The 27,971-nt window shown below is 38.6% G+C and overlaps 2 protein-coding genes across 2 annotated transcripts in view; both read left to right on the plus strand.

Annotated features, from left to right (window-relative positions):
• The first annotated feature begins 3 nt into the window (after positions 1-3).
• Positions 4-5,849, plus strand: LOC136241266 (uncharacterized). The gene is made up of 2 exons (XM_066032453.1): positions 4-5,755; positions 5,821-5,849. The coding sequence occupies exons 1-2, from the start codon at positions 172-174 to the stop codon at positions 5,847-5,849; spliced, it is 5,613 nt and encodes a 1,870-aa protein (XP_065888525.1). The 5' UTR covers positions 4-171.
• LOC136239999 (uncharacterized) overlaps positions 5,838-27,971 on the plus strand; it is a 23,182-nt gene continuing 1,048 nt past the window's right edge. Inside the window, exon 1 of the mRNA XM_066030794.1 lies at positions 5,838-27,903. Coding sequence (XP_065886866.1) covers positions 5,896-27,903 — 22,008 coding nt within the window. The 5' untranslated portion in view covers positions 5,838-5,895. The remainder of the gene's footprint in view (positions 27,904-27,971) is intronic.

Below are 27,971 nucleotides of genomic sequence, written 5' to 3' on the forward strand. Positions count from 1 at the left end.
GACACAACTTCTTTTGATTCACTAGCTTTCACACTACTGGCTAATATTACAGAAGATTTGAATGAGACTGAACATTATCAGTTTACAGCTGACAGCTATACCCCAAGTGCCAATGGGACCATTGTAGTGATCTCCATCGGACTAGATGATTTAAATTCCATTAAACAACTTATGGGATTAGCTACTGAACAAGCTACCACCTACTTGTCCATCACATCTGAAGCAATTGTTGATATGTTTGGCAACCCAATAATTGCCATCAACACTACAATGGCATTAAATGCTACAAATTACACAACAGATGCAACCAACCCAGTTCTTAACCAGTTCAGTTTAATAATGAATGACTACCAACTGATCCTGTCCTTCTCAGAAACCGTTAATGCTTCTTCTCTTAATATCAGTGGAATATCTTTACACCCTCAACAAGATCCTGATTCAACAATATTTTCTTATCGTCTGTCATCAGAGAATACTGATACAAGCAGTATTAATGGACCAGAAATTGTTGTACAAATTTCTACTGAAGACATGAACGCTATTAAACTAATCACAGAGTTGGCCACAGCACAAAACAACACATACATAACTATTGATGCTACAACGATTAATGATATGGTTGGAATTAGTGTAGTTCCCATTACACCAGTGAATGCAGAAAGAGCTGCACAATTCATGAGAGATACTGTTGGACCCATACTACAAAACTTCACATTGAACCTAACATCTGAAATTCTGACGTTATCTTTTAATGAGACGGTGAATGCATCTAGTGTAAACCTTAATGGTATCCTACTTCATAACAGTAACTCCTCTATATCTCAGATTGACTTTGTCAATAGTATAGTAATATCTAATGATAGCCACATCATCAACATCCAAATTGACATTGACATTCTTCATGTGATCAAGCTTATGCTTGACCTTGCTACAGATGAGCAGAATACCTACATTGAAATGATAGTAAACTCAGTTTTTGACCTTGCTGATACTGATGAGCTCCCAGCAAATGGAATTCTAAATGCACGCATTCCTGCTGGAGTGCTTTACCCAGACAGAACTAGTCCTCAACTAGATAATTTTGCAGTTGATTTAAGCAATGGTACTATCACATTAAACTTTGATGAGCCAGTGCTAGCTGACTCCCTGCATATTCCAGCAATCACTTTCCAATCAGTTGCAAACCTATCTTATGATGGAAGCGAATACACACTGACAGGTGGATATTCTAATAATTCAAATGGACTGAGTATTGTCTTCAATATTGATGAAGATGACTTAAACAATATTAAGCGAGATGAACAACTCCTGAGGAATCAGTCAACATCTTTCATTCGATTCACTGAAGACATGATCACTGACATGAATAACAACCAAGTGGTGCCCATATTAGCTGATGATGCAGAGATGGCCATTTTGTTTGATGATGATGAAATCAGACCACGAATACAATCATTTGCTATCAACATGGACAATGGTACACTGACACTACGGTTTAGTGAAACAGTTGATGTCTCAACGTTAAACTTTACACACATTACATTACAATTGCTCACTGCAGTCACTAATCCCTGGCACCAGTATACACTCACAGATGGTAGTCTAATATCCGACATGGATGATACATCTGTTTTTGTGAAGATAACAGATTTCGATCTCAATGAAATAAAGGGACGCAGCATCGCTTCCAGCCAACTTCTAGTTGCTCTCACTACAACTGATACACTCATTCAAGACATGGCAGGAGAATTTGCCATTCCTTTACTAAACAACATAACATCAATTGGCATTACATCACCAACTGACTATGTCCCTGATATAACACACCTTGAGCTTCAGGTGTTTGACTTAAACCTTACAGAAGAGATACTAATCATGTTCTTCTCCGAAGCTGTAGATGAGAGTACACTAGATGTCTCACAGATTACATTGTACTACACAGAAAATATTACAAGATTGTCTCAAGACAACGTGTACACTCTCACCAATACTAGTTATACCATTCTGGTCAGTAACGTAAACATAACTGGATTCACCGGATCAGATAGTCGGATAGTGGTAATCAAACTGTCCAGTGAAGATCTTAATGAAATAAAGAGAAGAGAAGGGCTAGCCATAACTAGACGTACCAGTTACCTGGGAATTACCAATAGGACAATTGAGGACACAGTTGGAAATCCAGTAGTCCCAATATTTGGAGATGATGCCAAAATTGTTCGTAGGTTCACAGGAGACTTTGTAAACCCAGTGTTGGTTTGCTTTGATTTTGATCTTTTAAATCATGAGTTGATCTTGACATTCTCAGAAACAGTGTATGCCCTTTCTTTTAATGCTATTGCTTACACTCTGCACAGCACAAATAGTACAACTCTCCCCAGTTCCTATACTTTAACAGGTGGCACAGTGCTTAACACAATGAATGATCCAGTGGTAACCATTCTACTAGATGATTATGATACAAACAGGATTAAGAATCTAACAGACTTGGCAACTAGTGAGTTTGATACTTTTCTTACAATAACGGAGGAAGGAATTAAAGATATGGGTTATCCAGCCCGTAATGCTCTTCAGCCACAGACAGAACCAATGCAGGTGAAAAATTACACTGAAGACTTGGAACCTCCCACCCTTGACAGTTATGTTCTAGACATGAACACTGGAGTAATGTCTCTCATATTTTCAGAAACTGTAAATGCATCATCATTAGTATCAGCAGAAATCTGGCTACAAAATACTCAAAATGTTTCCAGTAGTACCGACAGTTATCACATTACAGATGGACTTGTATTAACACAAAATAATCCAGAAGTGTTGTTACAGCTGACTGCAGCAGATCTTAACGCAATCAAAAAGATATACAACCTTGCGACTACAGAATCAGATACATGGCTTTATCACAGTATCTACCTGATTACTGACATGGCAAATAATTCCATATCAGCCATACCAGACACAGCGGCATTAAGAGCAGCCATGTTAATCCAGGATGTTAATCGACCAAAGTTAGAAGCATTTACGTTCAACGCCAACACAGGAGTTATGACACTTCTGTTCAATGAGACTGTCAATGTCAATACCTTTATGCCAACTGCAATAATATTACAAGCAGACAGTGACCAGACAACTGATGGCCGGTATTATAGGCTAACTGGTGGAACACCAAACCTTGAAAATTCAACTGAAATTACATTTAACCTAACTATTTCAGATTCGAATGAAATAAAACGAATACCTGCATTAGCTGTTTCAAACGAAACTGTGTATTTAATTCACGAAGATTTTCTTGTTGAAGACATGAATACGAACCTAGCAGTTCCCATCACTGTATTAGATGCATTACAAGTATCAGAGTTTACACCTGATAACAGTAGTGCTGTGTTATTAGAAGTTGAGCTGGACTTGATGTCAGGATATGGAGTACTGAGGTTAACATTTGATGAGACCGTCAATCATTCCACCTTGAACATCAGTCAGTTGATGTTACAAAACAATGAGACTGACCCAAGCATTGTACTAACTCTTACAGGAGGAAGTGTACCAGAAATTGATAGCACTGTCATCGAAATAACATTGTCTTTTGAAGACTCCACTGAACTGAAACGTCTACAACTTTGTGAAAGTGACATGAATGGAAGTGACTGCTATTTCACAATATTGTCAACTGCTCTGATTGATATGGTAGGAAATAACATTGAAGGAGAAGATGGTTTTCCAGTTGACCCTTACATACCAGATACCATGCATCCTTCACTGGAGTCCTTCACAGAGTTCAACTATGTTACAGAGACAGTTATTCTCACATTCTCTGAAGTGGTAGACATTTCTTCTTTTCTTGTCACTGGGTTGGCATTCCAAAATTTCTTACAAACAACAGATCCTGTGATTCCACTAACTGGTGGTATTGTTAATGAGTTGCAAGACTCCCACGTGGTCTCCATCACATTAACTACACCAGATATTGATACCATTAAAAGAAATCCAACAATCTGTACAAGAAGAAACACATGTTGGTTGACAATCGCAGCAGGATCAGTAGTGGATTTAGCTGGAAATCCTGTTATTGCTGTTCCCAGTGACGAAGCTGCTTACAGCTTACAGTTCATACAAGATATGCAACCACCATGTTTGGAGTACTTCGATATTTCAGTTCAAGATGGCACACTCACTTTATATTTTAATGAGCCTGTGGACACTGAATTTCTTAGACCACAAGAAATTACACTTCAGAGTAATGTTAGTGTTGACAGCACAGACTACCAAATCACATTAACAGGGGGATCAACTGATAGTCCTAACAGCAGGGAAATAGTTATTCAATTAGAAGAAGAAGACCTTGAGCGCATCAAGGCTAGTGCATTCATCAAAGATGACAATGATACCTTCATTGCTTTTACTGCAAACTTAATCAGGGATACCTCATTTGCACAAGTAGCAGTGAAACCAATCAGCGATGATAATGCGACACAAGTACGCCTTTATGGTAATGACACAAATCCACCATCATTACAAGGTGCTCACCTTAGTCTTGACATTGACAGGCTAATATTAACCTTCAGTGAGCCTGTTATACCAGAAACATTCCAGTTTTCAGAAATTGCAATTCAGAACTCCCTTGCTTCACCAACAGTGACAGTTGATCTAGCCCCAGGTAATGTAGAGAATGGTGCTACTTCAAATATAGTTGTGGTGAGGTTGAATGCAAGTGATCTAATTGAGTTAAAGGTCAGTGATCAGATTGCAACTGGAATAGCCAATACTGTAATTTCTATTGGTGAGGGTGTTATCATGGACACAGCAGGGAACAACAATAGTGCAGCCACCATTACAGCCACTGACTTCACAATAGATGATGTCTTCACTACACTCGATGAATTCACGCTAGACATGAACCTTGGAATATTACACATTACCTTTACAGATATTGTCAATACCAGTACCTTTGAGCCGATAGGTGTTCAGATACAAGATGATATCTTTGCATCTCCTGGTGGATCCTATGTACTCATCAGTGGGTCTACTTTAAGCCCTAATGGTTATGTTGTAGATGTTATGTTGTCCAAGGAAGATTTGGATGAGCTGAAATTTAATACAAGAATAGCCACCTCAGTAGGTGACACTTGGCTAACACTACGAGCCATCACCATCAAAGATATATTCCTACAAGATATCATCGCTGTCACCAATGGAAATGCTAAACAAGCTGCAGATGTTATTCCTGATGAAACACCACCGATGCTTGAGAGCTTCCACTTGGACTTAGATTCTAATACATTACTACTTACCTACACAGAAACTATTGATGTAACTACATTTAACGTGAGTGGTATTACCATCATAGATAGCACGAATGGTACAAATGAGGTGGAGATATCTAATTTAACAACATTTAGTCGCAGGGACAAAACTACTGTACAAATTGAACTGAGACAAACAGATGTAGACCGAATAACTGAAAATATTGAACTAGCTACAGACACAAACAATACCTACATTTACATCCCAGCATATTCTATTAGTGATCAAAATGGTAACTCAGCTACTGGAATAGACCCAGAGAATGCTACACAAGCTGAACAATACACAATTGATAATGTTTCCCCGACACTAAATAGGTTTACTCTGGATTTGAATATCTCAGTATTGTGTTTAACATTTTCTGAGACAGTGAATGCAATCTCTGTTGATCCTGAGCAAATATCAATCCAGAATGGGCCATCACGATTTCTGAGACAAGAAGTTGTCACCCTCTCAGGAGGCTATGTATGGCCTTACAATTCAACAATCATCTATATTACTCTGATTACATATGACACAAATCAGTTAAAGACACTAGAAGATTTGGCTACTAATATTAGCAACACATACATCTATATTACTAATATTACAGCTCAGGACATGAGTGGTAACACAAACATTGAAATATCAGTAGATAATGCATTGTTGGCTACTGATGTTGTGGAAGACAGAACTGCACCTGTACTTACCAATTTCACTCTTGATCTCACTTCTGAGACAATGACACTGTTTTTTACTGAAACAGTACGTTCCTCAACATTAGAGATAACACAATTCCTGCTGTTAGCAGAACCATCATCCATGATATCCTATCAATTTACTGGAGGGTTAGTGGAATCTGATGATAGTGACATCATAATAATCACACTGACAACTACAGACTTAAATCAACTTAAAAACAACAGTTTTCTAGCCACAAGCATTAATGATACTTACCTGTCACACACAGAGTACGCTGTGCAGGACATGAATGACAACTACGTTAATTCATTACCAACAGACATGGCCATACAAGCATATAATGTCACTACAGATATAATCCACCCACAATTGCAGGCTTTTGACCTTGACATGAACACAGGTACTCTCACACTGTCCTTCTCAGAGATAGTTAATGTTAGCACTTTGGATGTTTCACTGATCACAATACAAAGTAGACGTACATCATCAGTTATATCATATAACCTTACTGGAGGAATTTATTCAGAGACACCTAGTCCAGTGGTGACAATATCACTTACTGCTACAGACTTGAATATGCTAAAGAAAATAACTGACCTAGCAATATCATTCACTACAACTTACATTAGTTTAGCCTATGATACTGTATGTGATCTCGCATCAGACTTACCTATTGATGCAATAGCATCTACAGATGCTCAGATAGTTCAGCTATATACACAAGACAGCACTCCACCAACTCTGGTATGTTTTGACTTCAATTTGGATAATGATATCATATTCTACTTTGATGAAACTGTACTGGCAAGTAGTCTGGACCCAACACAGATCACTCTAGTGGTTGAACCAATGAGCAGCATAACCTATCAGTTTATTGGAGGTGAGAGGTCCACTGAAGACTCAACAAACCTTACACTACAGATAAATGAAGATGATAAAAACAGTATCAAAAGGACAATCATTCTTGCAACCTCAAATGAAACAACTTATATTTCATTTACTTCACGGTTTATACAGGACATGAATTCGATCTATATCATTGAGAAGAATATTAGCTACCCAATACGAGTATGTGAATATACTGGAGATACAATGGATCCACAACTACAATCATTTAGTTTGGACATGGACTCCACTATGCTTTACTTGACATTTACAGAAACCATCAATGCATCATCTGTTGACACATCACAATTTGTACTCATAGATGAGAACAGTGGCACAAGTTACAACCTCACTGGTGGTGATATGTCCAATTATGATGATACAGACATCACAGTCAACCTCACTGATTATGATGCCAATAATATCAAGGCTTTGCTATCCCTGGCACAGGATGAAGCAACAACTTCCATCAGTATTAGTGAATATGCAGCAAGAGACATGGCTGGATTAAATGTTCAACCAATATTATTATCTTCACCCTTACCAGTGGCACCTGGTGAATATACCCCTGACATAACTGGACCAAGCTTGTTGAGGTTTGACTTGGATGTTGACAGTAGTTTATTGACACTAACATTTGATGAGACAGTGGATGCTTCTTCTCTTCGATTGTATCAGTTAACATTGCAGTCACACATGACACCAGGTGAAGAAAATTACACTGAGTATACACTCAGACAAAGACCAATTGGTCTACCTGATTCTCCTATTTTACTAATATATTTAGACTTTATGGATATCCGTGCTATAAAGGAAGATCAGAGATTGGCTACAACCCCCAATAACACTTATTTGTTCTTCAGAGTAGGAAGTGTGACTGATACAGCTCTACAACCTAACTTTGCATTTGAAAATATCCTACAAGTTACCAACTACACATTTGATAGCACAGGACCCAATATCACTTCATTTGCAGTTGATATGGCCATGGGTACCATCACAATCAACTTTGATGAGCCAGTGTCAGTCCAGAATCTTAACATGACTGGATTGACTGCCATATCTGGTCCTAATGGTAGCAATTACACCTTCATGGAAGGTATGACAACATCAACTGATGACTTTGTGATTACCATCGTGCTTGATAATGATGACCTGAATAGAATTAAGCAAATTGAAGATCTGTGGACATCTCTTGAAACAACATACATCTCTGTTGAAGATCATTTCATAACAGATCCTAAACCACCAGAGAATCCAGTACTCAACATAACAACTGATGACCCACTGAGAGCTTCACTGTACTTCAACGATACTAGCACGCCGGTCCTACAATACTATGATTTAAACATGGATGCACAGACAGTAGACCTGTATTTCAGTGAAACCATCAATATATCAACGTTTGACTTTTCAGGAATTGCTTTCCAAAATGTTCCTAACACATTCCTCTCACTAAACCCACAAGTGTACCAGCTCACTAATGGAACTATACTAACTGATGGGGATGTTGCTATTGTACAATTTATGTTTGATAGAGATGACCTCAATCAAATCAAATTCTTGGAGATAGCCAACAATGAGAACACGGTTTATCTCACTTTGAGAAATACAACTGTACAAGATCAAAACGACAACTACAATCAGCCAAGACAGAATGGAATTAATACAATCAGGCCGAGAATGTACACCAGAGACATGACGGACCCTGTACTTGAGTCATTTGATCTCAACCTCACAGCAGACACGCTGACATTACATTTTGACGAAACAGTAAGGACAGACACTCTCAATGTAACACAAATTACTCTATACAATGACAATAACACCAATCAATACGAGCTAACAATCATCAGCTACAGTGCAACAGAAAATGATCCCAACATAGTGATATACATTGGAGAACTAGATGCTAACAATATTAAGAGAGAAATTGATCTGGCCATTGACTCAAATAACACTTATCTTAGCATAACCACTAAAGTTATAGATGATATGGTGGGTAATCCTGCACAGCCAATTTTTAGTAATATGACCATTCAAGTTTCTGATTTCTTCCATGATGAAAAGAGACCAGTTCTGAGGGAATTTGACTTGGACTTTACCAATGAGACACTGACATTGTCTTTCTCCGAAACAGTCAATGTTACATCATTTGATCCAACACAAATTACATTGTTAGAACCTAATGGTGACTCGTACAATCTAACTGATGGAGACATCTTGCATGAGGATGATCCGATTGTAACTGTGAACTTGGTCCGATTTGATACAGACATCATCAAACAGAAGCTTGATTTAGCAACCAATGAAAACAACACCATGTTATCCATAACTAACCTCACCATTCAGGACATGAATGATAACTATGTCATACCAATAAACTTCACAGAAGCATTGAATGTGTCAAACTTTACCGCTGACATGGTTAACCCATATCTTGAATCATTTGACCTTGACATGGATGCTTCTACTATCACCCTGTCCTTTTCAGAGACAGTAAACAGCTCATCTTTGAATGTCACCAGCATTGTATTTCAAGACGCTAATGCACTAACTCCAGCAAATTACCGACTGACAGATGGCTACACCTTATCCATAGATGGATCAGTTATAGTTGTCAATATAACAAAGGAGGATCTCGATTTGATAAAGCAGGATGTCATGTTAGCCACCAATCAAGAAGATACCTACTTGTCATTTGACTCAAGCCTCATCTCAGATATGTTTGGTAATCCAGTCATTGAAATAACTGATAACAATGCTACTAAAGTTGACAATTACACAACAGATACAACTGATCCTTACTTAGAATCCTACAACTTAGACATAAACACTGGTTTTATCACTTTGACTTTCTCAGAAACAGTAAATGCATACACATTTGATGCCTCCCAACTGACACTCCAAGCCATGCAGAACACAACAGATAACAGCTCTAACTACATATACACACATCCATTGAATGGAGGATACACAAACACTACTACTATTAACACCACAGTAGTGACAATACAGTTCCTTACAGATGACTTTAATGAGATCAAGAGATTGTTCAGGCTTGCCACTGAGGAAGACAACACCTTTGTCACACATACAGCAGAGCTAGTATATGACATGTCATTAAACAACAACCCTTCGGTACCTATAGTTAATGGAGAAGCTCTGATGGTGACCAACTTTACTGAAGATGAGACTAACCCTGTTCTCTATAAATGGGAAATTGACATGGATGCTGGCACAATGCTACTGATGTTTGATGAAACAATAAACAGGGACTCCATAGATTACACCCAGTTTACTTTACAAGATGACACTTCACCAATTTTGGATACACATACACTCAATGGAGGAAGTTCTGATCCTATCAATGCAACCACTTTACAAGTTAACTTTACAGTAGATGATCTAAACCAGATTAAGCGCAAGCGTATCTGTACTGACAGACTTCAAAGGGAAGACTGTTATTTGTCCTGGACTAATACAACAATTGAAGACATGAATGGCAATCCAGTTGTTGAACGATCATTGAATGATTCACTTATGGCAAGTGACTATATCCCTGATGATACTGAACCAGAACTAGTCAGCTTTGTACTATTTGATTTTAACAATGAAACTATTACATTAGAATTCAGTGAAACAGTTAACGTTTCTAGTTTTGATGTTACCCAAGTTACACTGAAGAGATTTGTGTACAACCCCAGAAGTGGACAACCATTCCAATTCCTAAATTTGACGGGTAGTCGTGGAATACTTACAGAAACAGACAACACATCGATAACATTCAGACTAACTGTTTATGATCTAAATAGAATCAAAGAAGATACTTTCCTCTGTGTTCAAGTAGATGGGACTGACTGCTACATTGAATTTTCACCATTGTTACTACAAGATATGGCAGAAAATTCGATTGTGCAAATTGATGGAGAAGCTGACAGAGTTGCAGGTGGTGGTCCAAGTTTTGTAGCCAATGCAGAAGATGTCATTCCTGATCAAATTCCCCCAACTTTAGTAAATTACTCAATAAATTTGGATGTCGGCAACATCACTCTTACCTTTGATGAAACTGTGAATCATGAAACATTCAATCCAACAGCAATCACCTTCCACAACTCATTAAACTCCACAGAGTCTCACACATTGACTGGTGGAGAAACTGTTACAACAAGAAACTGGATCTATTTGCACTTTAACTTTACTCACTTTGACTTGGTGGCACTAAAATACATGGAAGATTTGGCAACAAACATGAGCAACACGTTCATCTCTATCACAGAAGAAACTATAATGGATATGGGCTTAAATCCTAACCCAGCAGCACCAACAGAACTAGATGACTCACTGCAGCCTTGGGATTATGTAGAGGATACAACAGAGCCAACATTGCTGAGCTTCAGACTTGATCTTGGTAATGACATCCTTTACCTTACATTTGATGAACCAGTCAGAGTCAACTCTACCATCCCCACCAATATTACACTCCAGTCAAGGCAAGACAGCGGAACTGGTGTTGTGTATCAACTCACTGGTGGCACTCCTGAATACCAGGATGGCTTTGTGAATAAATCTCATCTAGAACTACACTTGACTGCAATAGATATGAGGAACATAAAGGTAGCAGACTTGGCTGAGAATCAGTTTACAACTCCACAGCTTCAACTTATTGACACCTACCTATCCTTGGCAAGAGGTACAATATTAGATACCGCTGGAAACCCAGTAGTTGAAATACCTTCAAACAGTGCCATCATAATCAATGACTTGATTGTTGACACCTTCCTTACCTTCATTGTAGAGTTTGATCTTGACCTTGATAGAGGAACAATTACCTTTGTCTTTGAAGATGTTGTTGATCAAGATAGCTTTAATCCTACACAATTAACCATTCATAACACTACTGACTATCAGTACAGTAATAACTTCACCCTAACTGGTGGCACCTTATTAACAATCCTTGATGATTATGTTACTGTGTGGCAACTGAGTATGGAAGATCTGAATGAGCTGAAAAGAAATGAAGGATTGGCAACAGATGCAAACACAACCTACATTACACATACTTCTGATTTGATTGACGACGAACTTGACCTGGCAATTATCCCCATTCCTGTAATTGGTGGATTAGTTGACGAAGAAGCAAAACAGGTGCGTAATTTTACTGAAGACACTAGTTCACCTCATCTAGTAAGCTTCAACCTTGACATGAACATTGGTATGTTGTATTTGACATTCAATGAAACAGTCAAGGCCAATACACTAAACCTGACACTCATCACATTCCAGAATGTTGAGATTGCCATGCTAGCCATCAACTCTACAGAGTATGAGGACCCTGATGTACTCCACTACACACTTACAGGCGGTAACCACACAGAAGACATTGACTCAATATACATCAATGCATCATTCTCAAAATTTGACTTTGATGAGATCAAGCGCATCTTTGGTCTTGCTATTTCACAGAATACAACATTTATCATTTTCCCCAATGACACGTTGCTAGATATGAATCGTAACAACATTGTTCCTATTACAACCACAAGTGCTCAGATGGTAGATGTGTTCACTAATGACAGCACTCCTCCATACCTAATATCTTGGGAACTTGATATGGATGTTGCTCTGTTGACTTTGTATTTCCCAGAAACTATGGATGTTAGCTCCTTCAATGTAACAGAACTGAGAATACAATCAGCTGTCAACAGTAGCATAGGGTTTAACCTGCGAGGTGGCAACAGCACACAAGATGATGGTTTAGTGATAATTGTAAACATAACAAAGTTAGACTTGGATGAGATCAAGAGGATAGAAGAGATTGCTACATCATACAATGACACATACTTGTCATTCTCACTAGCTTTAGTTCATGACATGAACTTCAACTATATAGTTCCACTCCACACAAACAATTCTCAACAAGTTAGCAACTTCACTGAAGACACAACTCAACCAGAACTTGTTTCTTATGACCTGGACATGGTTGATGGTATACTAATCATGACATTCTCAGAGACAGTAAATGCTACTTCCATTAAATACACTTACTTTACACTCTTGAGTGGTCCATTCAATGACACTGATAGTATTGAGCCTGGTAATTCCTTCACACTTACTGAGGCCATGTCAAGTGAAAATGACTCCACGTTTATCAACATAACATTTTCAAAAGAAGATTTTGACGAAATTAAGCGACTTTATGAATTAGCCATCTCAAACGAAACTACATATTTGGCAATTCTAGAGGATGGAATAAGAGACCAGAACAACAATACACTGGTACAAGTAGAAGTGTTTGATCCAAGACTTGTTAGGATACACATCCCAGATGACCAGAGACCTGAATTGGAATCATTTGATTTGGACATGGACAATGGCATTCTGCTCTTAACATTCTCTGAAACAGTTGATGTCACAACGTTTGACGTCACGCAAATAACATTTCAAGACAGAAGTGCATTCAACATATCAAACGATACTGTTGTTACAAACTATACACTAACTGGTGGAGAATATACAATGGAGAACTCTACAATAATCCAGCTCAACATCACCCTAGAGGACCTCAATAACATCAAGCAGCTTCCACCTCTAGTAACAGAACAGTGCTACACTTTTATCTCATCTAATGAGATGTTGATAATGGACATGAATGACAACAGTATTTGGCCAATATTGGCTGATGACCCACTAATAGCTGACAACTACACAGAAGACACTACAAGACCAACCATTGATGCCTTCAACCTGAATTTGACATCAGAGATAATGACATTAATATTTTCTGAGACTGTTAATACTTCTTCACTTGACTTGAGCCAAATAGTGTTCCACTATGCTGCCAACACTAGTTATTCGTACAGGATGTATGCCCTGTCTTCACTGAGCAGTTACACTAACACATCATACAATCACATAGTTACTATCTATCTGGGGCTGAGTGACTTAAATGAGTTAAAGAGAATACGTGGTTTAGTCACTGACCAAAACACCACCTTCATATCATACAGCAACACTACTGTACTAGATATGAAGGACAATGAAGTAGTACCCAGGTTCCAATTTGATGCCCAACAGGTTGATGAGTTCTTCCCTGATGAAATAAGACCACAACTGACTGGATATGAAGTCAACATTGATGAAGGCTACATGATCCTTAATTTTACTGAGACTATTGACATCCTATCACTCAACATTAGCTTGTTAACACTGCAGCCCATGGAGAATTCAACTGAAGAAAATAATTTCACATATACTCTTAACCATGGAACAATGCAGCCCTACAGCTTTACAACATCCAATGATTCTGAAACTGTGTTCATTCAAATTGGAATTGATGACTTAAATGCAATTAAAAAGATTAAAGAAGTTGCAAGAAATGAAAATGAAACATACTTGTCTTTTCCAGAGGAATTTATCAGTGACATGTTTGCTAACAGAATTGTTCCTATTACAACAGATGATGCCAGACAGGTTGAAATATATACACCAGATGTAACTGGACCTGTACTGGTAGACTTTTCACTCAACATGACATCAGAACTGCTTGTGTTAACATTTGATGAGACTATTGACGCTAGTACTCTAAACATCACCTATCTTACACTACAGTCAAGTGATGTAAACGCATCTTCTTATTACCAGCTCACCAACACAACCTATTGGAGCATGGAGGATTCGACTATTGTTAGCATCAAGTTGGCTAAGGATGACCTTGATGAAATAAAACTGCAGAGGGAGCTTGCTAGTGATCCAAACAACACATATCTCTTACTATCCATTGGAACTATACTGGACACAGCACTTGAACCAAACATGAACCAACTCTTTAATGATGTTGCCACTTCTTATGGTTTTGATACCACCCCACCAATGTTGTTACGTTTCTCTGTGGACATCACCAGAGGAACACTAGTATTGAATTTTGATGAACCAATTGATGCAACCACACTAAACTTTACTGGGTTGATCTTACAGTCAACTAACACTACGATGCACATGTCACAAATGATGAGGCTAAATGGAGGATATAGCAATGATAGTGATGGACTACAGATCACAGTTACATTTTTGGAAGATGATCTGAACAGTCTCAAGCAAAATGACATCTTGTACATCAGCCTTGAAACAGCATACTTAGCACTGGACTCATTCTTTGTTATGGACATGGCTGGTAATCAAATCAAGCCAATCATTGATGGAGATGCTCTGTTAGCAGATTCTTATAGGAATGACACTATTATGCCAGTACTAGAGGGGTACAACCTTGACATGAACATCGGATTGCTGACACTGTACTTTTCTGAGACTGTTAACGCTTCATCACTTCAGTTCGATCAACTGATATTACAACGATCACCAAATATTACCAGTGGCCAGTACACCTACCAACTAACAGGTGGTAATTTTACCATCCTTCAGGATGATACTGTTCTGTATGTGCAGATCACCCTGGATGATTTGAATGCTATCAAAGCTAGAACCATCGCTGACAGTGAGAATACAACATGGTTGGTTTTCCCTGAAACTGCTCTACAGGATATGAACCAACAGATGGTGTTCTCTCAGGTTAATGGCTACAATGCTAGCAGAGTCACCAACTACATTGAAGATACCACTGCTCCAGTTTTATTACACTACTCTTTGGACTTGAATAATGGAATATTATCAATGTATTTCTCTGAAACTGTTAACACTGCTACTGTGAATGCTACAAGTTTGATACTGCAGAATTCACAAACAAGAAATTTGAGATCTTCATTCAATTACTACAGGCTAACAACAGGTAGCATTACTAACAATCCCGTCGGACCAGTGTTCAACCTATCATTTAGTTCAACAGACTTAAATGCCTTAAAGGCTAGTCCTATACTAGCAACCATCGTGGAGAATACCTACATTACCGTCCTATCATCCTTCTTGTCAGACATGGTTGGTAATTACATTGCTGAAGTCCCACAAGAATTAGGACAACAAGCAAGGACGGTTTACCCTGACCTGACAAATCCAGAATTGGTTCACTTTGATTTAAATCTCACTTCTGAAGTAATGGTTCTCACTTTTTCAGAAACTGTGAAACTGTCAACCATTGTATTATCAGAATTTACACTTCTCGAGGATATTGTACCCTTCTCCGTACCAGGTGACTCGTATACTCTCACTGGTGGCAGGATTCTTAATCGTATCAATTCTCCCATTGTTGAAGTTGCACTGATATTACAAGACTTGAATATTATAAAAGAGAAGTTTACACTTGCTGTCAGCGATATGACAACTCACTTATCAATCACCCAACTTACAGTACAAGACATGAGTGGCCTTCCAGTTGTACCTATATCAAATAGTCCAGCATTGATGGTGTCATCATTCTATAGAGACTTTATTTCACCACGACTGCTAGCATTTGACCTGGATATGGATGGACCTGGTAGTCTTACACTGGAGCTCTCTGAAACTGTCAATGTCGAGAGTTTGATAGTCACAGAAATTACAATACAAGACAACACAACTGCACTAATTAGCCATCACCTTACTGATCAGTCTACAAGCAACAGCTCCAACGGAACAACCATCATTATTGACTTCTCCATAGAGGATAGTAACAGACTTAAACAACTAGATGGCTTGGCCATATCTGATTATACATCATTCCTTACATTATCCACACAAGCTGTCAAAGATATGAACATGAATGGTATAGAAGCAATTGCTGACAGGTCAGGAGTTAACGTGAGGACGTACACCCCAGATACCACTGCACCTGAACTCATAGGATTTGACCTTGACCTCACAAATGGTAACATCACGCTGACCTTCTCTGAGACTATTAGAGCTAGAACACTGCAACCAACTCAGTTGACCTTGCAAGATGCTCGACCTGCAAGTGATGTGAATGGAAACTTTACATTGTCTGGAGGAAGCTGGGATAGATCATTCAACAGCCACGTAGTTGTATTTTACATTTCAGGTGAAGATCTCAATGATCTGAAGCGGTACACAATGGTTGCATCAAATGAAAACAACACTTACATATCCATCACTAACAATTTCATAAGAGATATGAACAACAACCAGATAAGAGAAATATCCAATGAAGCTGCTATCAAAGTTACTGACTATGATCGTGACTCTATCACTCCTACCCTTACTTCATTCATTGTTGACATGGATGCTGGGATACTTGCATTGACATTTGATGAAGCTGTCAACATCTCCACACTAAGGACCACTGAGTTCACGATACTTGACTGCTGCTACTATGCAAGTGATACAAACATGACCACATACAACTACACACTGACTGGTGGAGAGTGTGTGGGTGATGAGCAGACGAGGTTCACATGTTCACTGACTGATGTTGATTTGAATGAAATTAAAAGATTGCCAATCTGTATGGCCACCAATGATGGTCAGGATTGTTGTCTATCACTAAGTGGAGATGCCATCAAGGATTTATCTGGTAATTCTATTGAGCCTGTATTTGAAGGTTGTGGCTTTGAACCAACCATGTACACCAGTGACACCAATCCACCATATCTTGTTGAGTTCTCAGAGTTCAATCTGGACAGCAGAACAGTACAGCTACTATTCAATGAAACAATCAATGCATCCAGCATTGATCTTAGCAAGGTTACATTCCAGTCTTTCTACAGAAATGCTCAAATGAGTTACACACTCACAGGAGGTAGTGTCACTACCATGGACAGTACAATTGTGATCTTTAATCTTACAATGAACGACACATTTGCTATTCAAGAGACAAGAGGACTGTGTTCAGATATTAACAATTGTTGGATATCGCTAGCATCTGGTTTTGTAAGAGACAGAGCAAGCAATCTTGCCGTGGTGATACCAACTGATGATGCTAAAGATGCTATCAGCTTTGTTGATGATATGACTAGCCCAACTCTTATACGCTTTGATCTTGACTTGACCGACAATACCTTGACTTTGTATTTTGATGAAGCAGTGGATAGTGCATCATTAGATGTCAGTGCTGCCACCATACTAAACAATCCAGCTGAAGATGCACTAGCTATCAACTTGACAAGGGGATCTACTGCTAGTCCTGATGGCTTAGTTATAGTTGCAGACATAGATGTAACAGATACTAACACACTGAGAGCTGTGGACCACTTAGCTACCAGTGAAAATGACACATATATTTCCATCACACAAAACTTAATCACTGATGCAGTCAGACGAGTTCCTAATCCAATAAACAATATATCGCTCACTAATGCACTACCAGTAACAACATTTGTTGCTGACATGATTCCTCCACGTCTGCTATCATTCTCCACTGATTTAGATGAAGACGTTCTTGTTCTGACCTTCAATGAGCCAGTAAGAGTGTCCACAATCATCACAAGCTTTATAACAATTCTTTCAAGCAACACAATGTCTCCAGATAACCAACGTGCACTAGGTGGTGGAACAGTTGAGGCAGACTCCAACAGTTCCATGGTCATCACTGTATCACTGATACAACCAGACATTAGGTATCTAAAACTGTTCAGAAACATTGCAACTAGCATAGCTGATACCTGGCTTTCTGTTACAACTGGAGCAATAGAAGATATGGCTGGAAATCTCTTAGTTGGTATACCATTTACACAGGCTCTGCAAACAACAAGCTTTGTTGAAGATATCAGGAAAGCTAGCTTAATCAGTTTCGACTTTGATATTGATGCAGGCCAGCTACACCTTACATTTGATGACATCATCAATGCTAGCAGCTTTGTTTCTTCAGCACTTACAATACAAAACACCGCTGAGCTCAACGATGACTTTGCAACTCTCACCTCAGGAAGCAGTAGCATCAGTGAGAATGGCTACTTCATCACCATTAATATTTCATCTGTAGATCTTAACCTTATCAAGCTCAATACTGAACTGGCCACAGATGAGAATAACACATATGTGTCAATAAGAGCTGAAGCATTTGATGATAACTTTGGAGAGAATATTGTACCAGTCACAAGCAATGAAGGATTGAAAGTGACCAACTACACTTCCGACACATCAGGTCCCATTTTACTGAGCTTTGACCTTGACATGAATCTTCAGATAATCCACCTCACGTTTGATGAAACAGTCAATGTATCTACCCTTGATGAGCAGCAAATAACTTTACAGAGCACTTCAAACATAATGGAGGGTACTTACTATACTATAACTGATGGAGATACAAGATCTGGCAACTCTGATATTGTGTCAATTTATCTATCAATAAATGACTTCAATGAAATCACAAGACTCAGCTCCCTAGCTGTCTCCAATGACACCACTTATATTTCCTTAACTTCCTTCACCATCCAAGACATGAATTCTAATGCATTTGTAACTGTTTACAATTCTTCTGCTATAAGAGTCAATGATTTCACACCAGACACAACCCCTCCATCATTAGTCTCCTTCTACATTGACCTGACTGAAGAAACACTTGTGCTAACATTTAACGAAACTGTCAATGCTTCTTCAATTGACACTACACAATTTACTGTCCAAGGTAGTCCAATTCAACGAAACCATCGCACATTACAAGACAGGTCTGCTTCTGAAAATGACTCCACTGTTGTTATTATATATCTTGGTCTTGCTGACTTGAATGAGATCAAGAGATTGACTGACGTAGGAACTATACCAGCTAACACTTTCCTCAGTATCACAAGGATGGCAATAGCTGATATGAATGGTAACCAAGTGAATGAAATATCACCATCACAAGCTACACTACAAGCTACCAATGTTAATAGGGACACCATACCCCCACGTCTACTGGAATTCAATCTGGATTTAACAAGAGAAATTCTAACGTTGAAGTTTTCAGAGACAGTTCGTGTGAGCACGATTGTTATGAGTCTATTTTCACTTCAATCCACACCAAATGAAACATCTTCTACAATATGTGTTCCATTCACAGGAGGTATTGCAAGAAGTCAAAACTATCATGTCATTGACATGGAATTAACTATGACAGATTTCAACGAAATTACTAGGATAACAGGTGTAGCCACATCTGAAGAAAACACGTATCTTTCTGCCATGGCTCATGCTATTGAAGACATGAGTGGTAACCCATTGGTCGCAGTGCCCAAGTCAACACCTGTATCAATAGATATACTAACTAATGACAGTGTTATGCCAAACCTAACATCATTTGATTTGGACCTCAATGTTGGTCAAATTACACTGACGTTTGATGAAACAGTAAATCTCTCTTCCTTCGCTGTGACACAAATCACCCTGCAAAATAATATCACACTTGATCCTAGCGCATCTCACCAGCTTTCCAATTTGAGTTATTCACCATCAACTGACTCTAATGTTGTTCAAATAATCCTTGATCCTTCAGATCTCAATGAGATCAAGAGGCTGGACAGACTGGCCACTGATCTAACTGATACATACATCAGCATCACAAGTGATCTAGTAACTGACATGAACAACAATCCAGTCTATGCCATCTTAGATAATGATGCTCTACCAGTGTTCATGTATATAATGGACATGATGCCCCCGATGTTAGTGGAGTTTGATCTCAGTCTGAACAGTAGTCAGTTGATCCTCAGATTTAATGAGACAGTGGAAAGTGACTCACTTGATGTCACCTCACTAACAATACAGAGTTCTCAGACTACGTCAGCGCAAAGTGTTACCTTGACAAACACCAGTCGAACACTGTCACCAGATGGTACAATGCTGTTGGTTGAAATATCTGAAGTAGATTTGAATGATATTAAACGAATCACCTTATTAGCGACTGATGAAAACAACACCTTCATTTCTCTTAGTAGTAGTGCAGTTAGGGACATGAGTAATAACAGTATTGTCACCATCCCTACGACTGATGCTTTGAGAGTTACTGAATTTACTGCTGACATGATCCATCCACAGTTAAGAGAGTTTGACTTAGATATGGACTTTGGTACATTAACACTGTCATTTACAGAAACTGTTCAAGTTAATTCTTTGAATGTTTCTTCCATCACTTTTTATTCATCAGACATCAACTCAACAGATCAGTATACTTTAACTGATTCTTCATTCAGAGTAACATATTCTGATGAGCCAACACAGTCAATATTCATACATGCTGATGATTTGAATGTAATAAAGCAACTGTATAATCTAGCAACCAGTGAGAATAACACTTATATATCACTAAGCAGTGGTGGTGTGCTGGACATGACTGATCTACCAATTTTAGAAGCAATACCAATAAAAGTTAATGAATACACTGCTGATAGCACGCCTCCTACACTGCAGAGATTCTCACTAAATCTAACTTCAGAAGTGTTGAGTTTGACATTTGAAGAAACAGTCAATACAGCCAGTCTCAACATAACATATCTCACACTATTCTCTGAAGATAACACAACTGTTGCTAGTGAAGTGAGACTTGAACACTATCGCAGCATCACTGACGAGAATTCCACAACAATAGATATACTATTAGCATTGGATCACCTCCATGATATAAAACTGGACACAGAGCTGGCAACCTCAATGGACAACACATTCTTGCATATCACAGACGGAGCTGTTCATGATATGGCATTGATGCCAAATTACTTTGATGGCGATTTAAGACAAGTAGCAAACTTCTGGCCAGATGAAACTGATCCTGAACTGCAACGGTTCATGGTGAATATGAATGATGGATCCATCACTATCATATTTGATGAGCCAATTAATGTTACATCCATTAACTATGAGGCATTCACCTTACACTCCATGCAATACATCACAGTTATGGATGATGACAACACCACTAACACTACAGACAATCTCATGATGGAGATGATGCTCAATGAAAACTACACAAATTTTACACTCACTGGAGGCTACACAAATAGTTCAAACAATCTCCAGATAACGTTTTACTTTACAGAAGATGACCTCAATGACATCAAAAGAGAAGTACTATTGTTTACATCTCTCAGTACATCTTTCCTATCAATTGAGTCCTCAGCAATTTCTGATATGGCTGGTAACCCGGTAGTGCCAATTACACGTGAGAATGCTGAGAATGCAAGCTTCTTTATTACTGACATGACCCTACCTATATTGACCAACTTTAGCCTAGACATGGACAGTGGTTTGTTGTTAACTACCTTCTCAGAGACAGTTGACGTCTCCACATTAATGTTCACTTCACTGACCATACAGAAAGGTCCAAATGTTACAATGGAAGCAAATTACTATACCTTAACTAACGGATCATTAACAATGACAGAGGATCACACCATTGCTTACATAATGTTAACAGATGAAGACTTAAATGAGCTGAAACGAAAGAGAATAGCTCTGACTCCTGAGACAACTTGGCTGCTACTGGAAAATGGTACCATACACGACATGAATGAGTTACCGGTGGTAGCAATCATGAACCCATTTGCTATAATGGTAATGAATTATACTGCAGACACCACTGACCCAGAGCTAGACTTCTTTGTGCTTGATTTAGACAATGAAACATTGATTTTAACATTCTCAGAAACAGTAGATGTGTACATGTTCAATGTCACAGCCATAACACTCCAAGACACACAAAATGGCACAAACATGTTCAACCACTTCACTCTAACTGAGAACAGTCAAGTGAACAGTCCCACAATGCATGTGATCACCATTGTACTGGGTCTGGAAGATCTAAACAGAGTCAAGCAAATCCTTGAGTTAGCCACCACTGAAAACAATACATATATTAACATCGAGTCCTATCTAGTCCGTGATGTGTTTGGTAATCCAATTATTGCTATTGATCCTGATGATGCATTGATGGCTGATGATTTGATCGTTGATCAGACTAGTCCAGTATTACAGGCATTCAATCTTGACTTGGATGATCAAACACTGACCCTATTCTTCTCAGAAACAGTCAATGTAACATCACTAAACATCAGTGGTATTACACTAGTCAGTAGTAGGGAAGATGACTCACAGTATTACTTCTTACAATCCAGCTATACTGTAGATAATGACACAGATATTGTCACAATAATTCTTGACATTACTGACTTCAATGAAATAAAGAAACTGACAGGTCTTGCTACAACAGAGAACAATACTTATATTTCTATAGAAAACTTCACCATTGCAGATGTGTTCTCGAATCTTGTAGAAGCAATCAGCTTTGCTGATGCTCAACTAGTTACAAACTATACAAAGGATGTAACCAGTCCAGAATTATATGCTTACCATTTGGATATGAATGCTGTTACTTTAACGTTGGAATTTACTGAGACTGTTAACATCTCATCACTGGATGTTACAGCAATTACATTTGTTAATTCAAATGATACAATGTCAATCCCAATTAGCTACACATTGATGAACAGTGGTTCATTGTCAGAAAATGGGCCAGAAATTGTCATCAACTTTACTAGCTTGGATGAGAATAATTTGAAGAGAGTTGAAAACTTGGCCACATCACTAAGCAACACCTTCGTACTCATTAGTGATTCACTAATTGAAGATATGGATGGAAATCCTGTTAGGAATGTTACAGCAGTCAATGCACTTTGCTGCATTTGGCTAAGAGTCTTCCCTATCAACCACATTTACAGAGAAAGATTTAGAGAATTCACCAATGATTCTACCGATCCAGTGTTAGTTAGCTACAACTTGGACTTGAATTCTGACACACTTGAATTAACATTTACTGAAACTGTTAACGCAAGTTCCTGGTATATTCCTGGGATAGCACTACAGAATGAAGAGGAAGCAATGAATACCACTACCTACTACCAACTAACAGACAGTAACTTCAGTACATACAATGATCCAATGATTGATATCTACCTTAGTAGAACAGATAGAGATGAAATAAGAAGGTTGACCAGCTTGGCTATTAATAACCTAACCACTTATCTAACAATAGCCACAGATAGTATTCTTGACATGGTTGGATTAGGTATCTCACCAATATTTAACACAAGTGCTAGAAATGTTGACATGTTTACTCCAGATGATGTTAATCCATACTTGGAATACTTTGAGTTAGACCTGACTGAGGAGACTTTAACACTTCAGTTCAGTGAGACAATGAATATTGCCACAGTTGATGTTACAGGGATTACACTAACTAGTGATGAGGTAGGGTCAGTCACTTATACTCTAACAGGTGGAATAGTCCAGAACAATGACCACAACTCTACCATAGTAATAATCCTCACCACCACTGACCTGAACGAAATCAAGGTCAGAACTAGCCTAGCCATCAGTAACACCACAACATATCTGCTGATCACTAACTACACTATACAAGATGTCAGCATGAACCAGGTCATGGCTATCACAACACCAGTCATTGTTGGTAGGTTTACTGAAGATACGGTGAGGCCACAACTTGAAGCCTATACACTGGATGTTAACATGGGAGTGCTAACTCTTACATTCTCTGAAACTGTCAACTCTAACTCACTGAATGTAACAGGTCTCACAATACAATCACACCCCAATATATCAGACATTGAGGTAGAGTACCAAGTACTAAGTGATGAAAGCTTCACAGACAGTATGAATGGAACAGAAATAGCAGTAACTATTAGTCTACAAGATCTAAATGTGATAAAACAACTCACTGGCTTAGCGACTTCCAATATTTCTAGCTATTTGTCTATTGAGAATTACACTATTGTTGATATGAACAACAATATGGTAGAATCTGTGGAGACTTCTAGTGCTAAAATGGTTGATATATACATCAACGACATGACTCCTCCAGAACTGGTATCTGTAATTCTTGACCTAACTAATGAAATATTAATTCTCTCATTTACTGAGACTGTCAACGCAAGTTCTATTTATGTCAACCAGTTCACCATTCAAAATAGTCAAACATCTGCAGCCAACAGTATAGAATTGACTGAATCTAATTCCACTGACCTAGACAATGACACTATCACAATTTCCATCAACCAGAATGATTTGAACCTTATCAAGAGTAACACAGAGCTTGGCATAACACCAAATGACACCTTTGTGGCTATCACTATGATGTTTATATCTGACATGGCTGGTAATACGATTGAACCAATAGAATCTAATGATGCTTTGATGGCATTAGATGTGCTCAGAGATGAAACTGAGCCAGAGTTGATATCTTTCAACTTTGACCTCAATCAGGGCATCATTACATTTGTATTTTCAGAGGCAGTTGACATTTCATCTCTTAATCTTACAGAGGTGACCTTACAGAACCAATCAAATGCTACATTGAGTACTTACTATACTATCATAGACCACTCAACAGAGCCAGTAACCTATAACGAGAGGCAGACAGTGGTCAGTGTCACCTTGACAAATGATGACTTGAACAATATTAAACAGAGAGAAGACCTTGCAACACTTGAGTCAGGAAATGACACGTTCATATCCTTCCCTACTGACTTTATCACCGACACCACAGGAAATCCCATAATTCCTATACTCCTGAGTGAAGGACAGAGGGTAGACCAGTTTGTGCCAGATACTTCTTGTCCATATGTTGTGACCAATGGCTTTGTTCTGGATCTTGATAATGGAACACTTATATTAAGATTCTCAGAAACAATTCGAGTCTCTTCAATCAACTACACACAAATCACAATACAAAACTCAGCAACACTACCAATATCAACGGTGCCTCTAACAGGAGGAAGCTCTGACAGCAGTAATGGTCCAGAAATAGTAATAAAATTAACACGTGATGATTTGGACAGTATCAAGATCAATAACTTAATAGGAAATAATTTAATAGAAACTTTCATCAGCTTTAGTGAGCTGTCACTGAGGGATATGGCTGATAATAGTTACTGCAATGACACAGGAAGTGTACAAGCAGTTAATGTTATAGCAGATATTACACCACCAGAACTTGACCAGTATAACGTGGACCTAGATGCAGAAACTGTCCTGTTAAATTTCTCTGAGGCAGTCAGATTACCAATCAATGTTAGTGAAATCACCTTCCATGGACTAGGAGGAACTGAGAACTCTACTTATTACTCACTAACTGAAGGAATGTCTGTACATGGTGACAAGCCTTATCTAGTAATACTACACTTCTCTCAAGTAGACCTGAACAGAATAAAGAGTATGGCAGACTTGGTAGTCTCTGAAGACACAACATTTATTTCAATCACTTCTGATACTGCGGTGGATTACAGTGAAAACCAAGTTGTAAATATCTCCTTGGAAATGGTGACAACATTTAATCCTGATGGAACGCGACCTAGTTTGAGCCTGTTTAACCTGGACATGAATTCTGACACATTGGTCCTATCATTTACTGAGTATGTCAATGTATCCACAGTAAATGTGACTGCTATTACATTACAAGGCTCGAGCAGCAGTGACAGTGACTTCTATACCTTAAGAAACAGTACCATCAGCCAAGACAGTTTAACAAGTATTACTGTCTCACTGTCAACGTTGGACAGCCATGCAATCAAACTGTTCACCTCTATTGCCACACTACAGTCAAACACTCACATATCCATCACTGAAGAACTTGTGCAAGATGCATCAATGCTAAATGTCAACCCGGTGAATCAAACAGATACCAGAATGGTTACAGGTTTTGTTGGTGATACCACTGAGCCAAATTTGCTTTATTTCAACTTGAATTTAACCACAGAAATATTGTGCTTAACATTTGATGAGCCAGTCAATGCAGAATCATTACAATTTGTGAACAGTCTTCACCTTCAGTCTGACTTAGATGGAAACAACTCCCTGGCCATCAACAATGCCATCACAATATCAAACAATAGTGCTATCATCTGCATTATGCTGGGTGACAATCTTTTACATGAAATCAAACGGAACACTGAGTTAGCTACAGATGAAAACAATACGTGCTTATCAATTTCAGATGGTGCAGTGACCGACTTATCTAATACAAACAGACCAGTCCTTCCTGATGTATTATGTGCCTCAGGGTTCACAAATGACAGCGTCCGTCCCATGTTGATAATGTTTGGTGTAGACGTCAATGCTAGCACTCTAACTATTGTATTTGATGAGCCAATCAATACCACTTCCATTGTCCTCACTGAACTGACCCTACAAGCTGCTATGATGGCTGCTGATGAAGTAGAAGAATTCACATTAACTGGTGGAGACTACATGACAGAAGACCAACTAACATTTGTTATCACCCTTAATGAATCTGATGCAAATGCCATCAAACAGCTAACAAACCTCTTAAGAAGTAACACAACATCTTACATAAGGATAACATCAGAATTTGCAGTAGATATGAATGACAACATGGTGCAGGAGATAAATGCCTCAATGGCCCTACAAGCCATCTCATTCATAGATGACACCACCAGGCCAGTATTTGAAGGGTTTGATTTGGACATGAATACAGGACTATTGGTACTCCATTTCTCTGAGACAGTTAATGCCACAAGTATTGACTTCACTGGCATCACATTCCGGCAACAAATGGGTATGTCATCACCTCAGCATACCTTGACTAATGGCACTCTTGTCAGCACCAATAACTCAAGGGATGTCTACATCCTCCTTACCAATGATGACTTGAATGAGTTGAAGACACTTGAAATTGGAAGAGACAACTCAAGTGCTTATGTTGTTGTAGACAGTGATACTATTGTGGATATAGTCAACCAACAAGTCTTCAGTAACATGTTAACTCCTCGTCTAGTATCAGAGTACACCATTGATGACACTCCTCCAATGTTGGAGAGCTTCCACCTGGACTTCACGGCACAAACTCTAACCTTGTACTTTAATGAGACTGTTGATCGACCTACCCTAGATGTCACAGAGATAACACTGTGTAATAGTAACACTTCGTCCACTTCAACAATGACCTACACTCTTACCAATGTTAGCACCTCTCAGAGTGAGAACAAAGCTGTGATTGATATAGATCTCGGCTTGGAAGATCTCAATGAGTTGAAGCGTATGGCTAACCTTGCTACCACAATCAATGATACATTTATCCACCTCACTAACCTGACTATAAGCGACACATTTGGAAATCAAGTAGTACCCATCTCAGCTGATGATAAACTACAGGTAATTATTATCGTAAACATGTACGCAGACACCTTGATAATCAGGACACTTGTCCATGGTTTAATTTG

The sequence above is a fragment of the Dysidea avara genome, chromosome 12 (assembly GCF_963678975.1).
Source record: "Dysidea avara chromosome 12, odDysAvar1.4, whole genome shotgun sequence".
In the NCBI taxonomy this organism is placed as follows: Eukaryota; Metazoa; Porifera; class Demospongiae; order Dictyoceratida; family Dysideidae; genus Dysidea; species Dysidea avara.

Excerpts from the sequence above, each read along its gene's own strand:
- LOC136241266 (XM_066032453.1), top strand. The coding sequence starts at position 172 with ATGGGATTAGCTACTGAACAAGCTACCACCTACTTGTCCATCACATCT. Across the intron at positions 5,756-5,820 it reads AGTTGTCACCCTCTCAGGAG|TTAAAGACACTAGAAGATTT; the intron begins GCTATGTATGGC and ends GACACAAATCAG.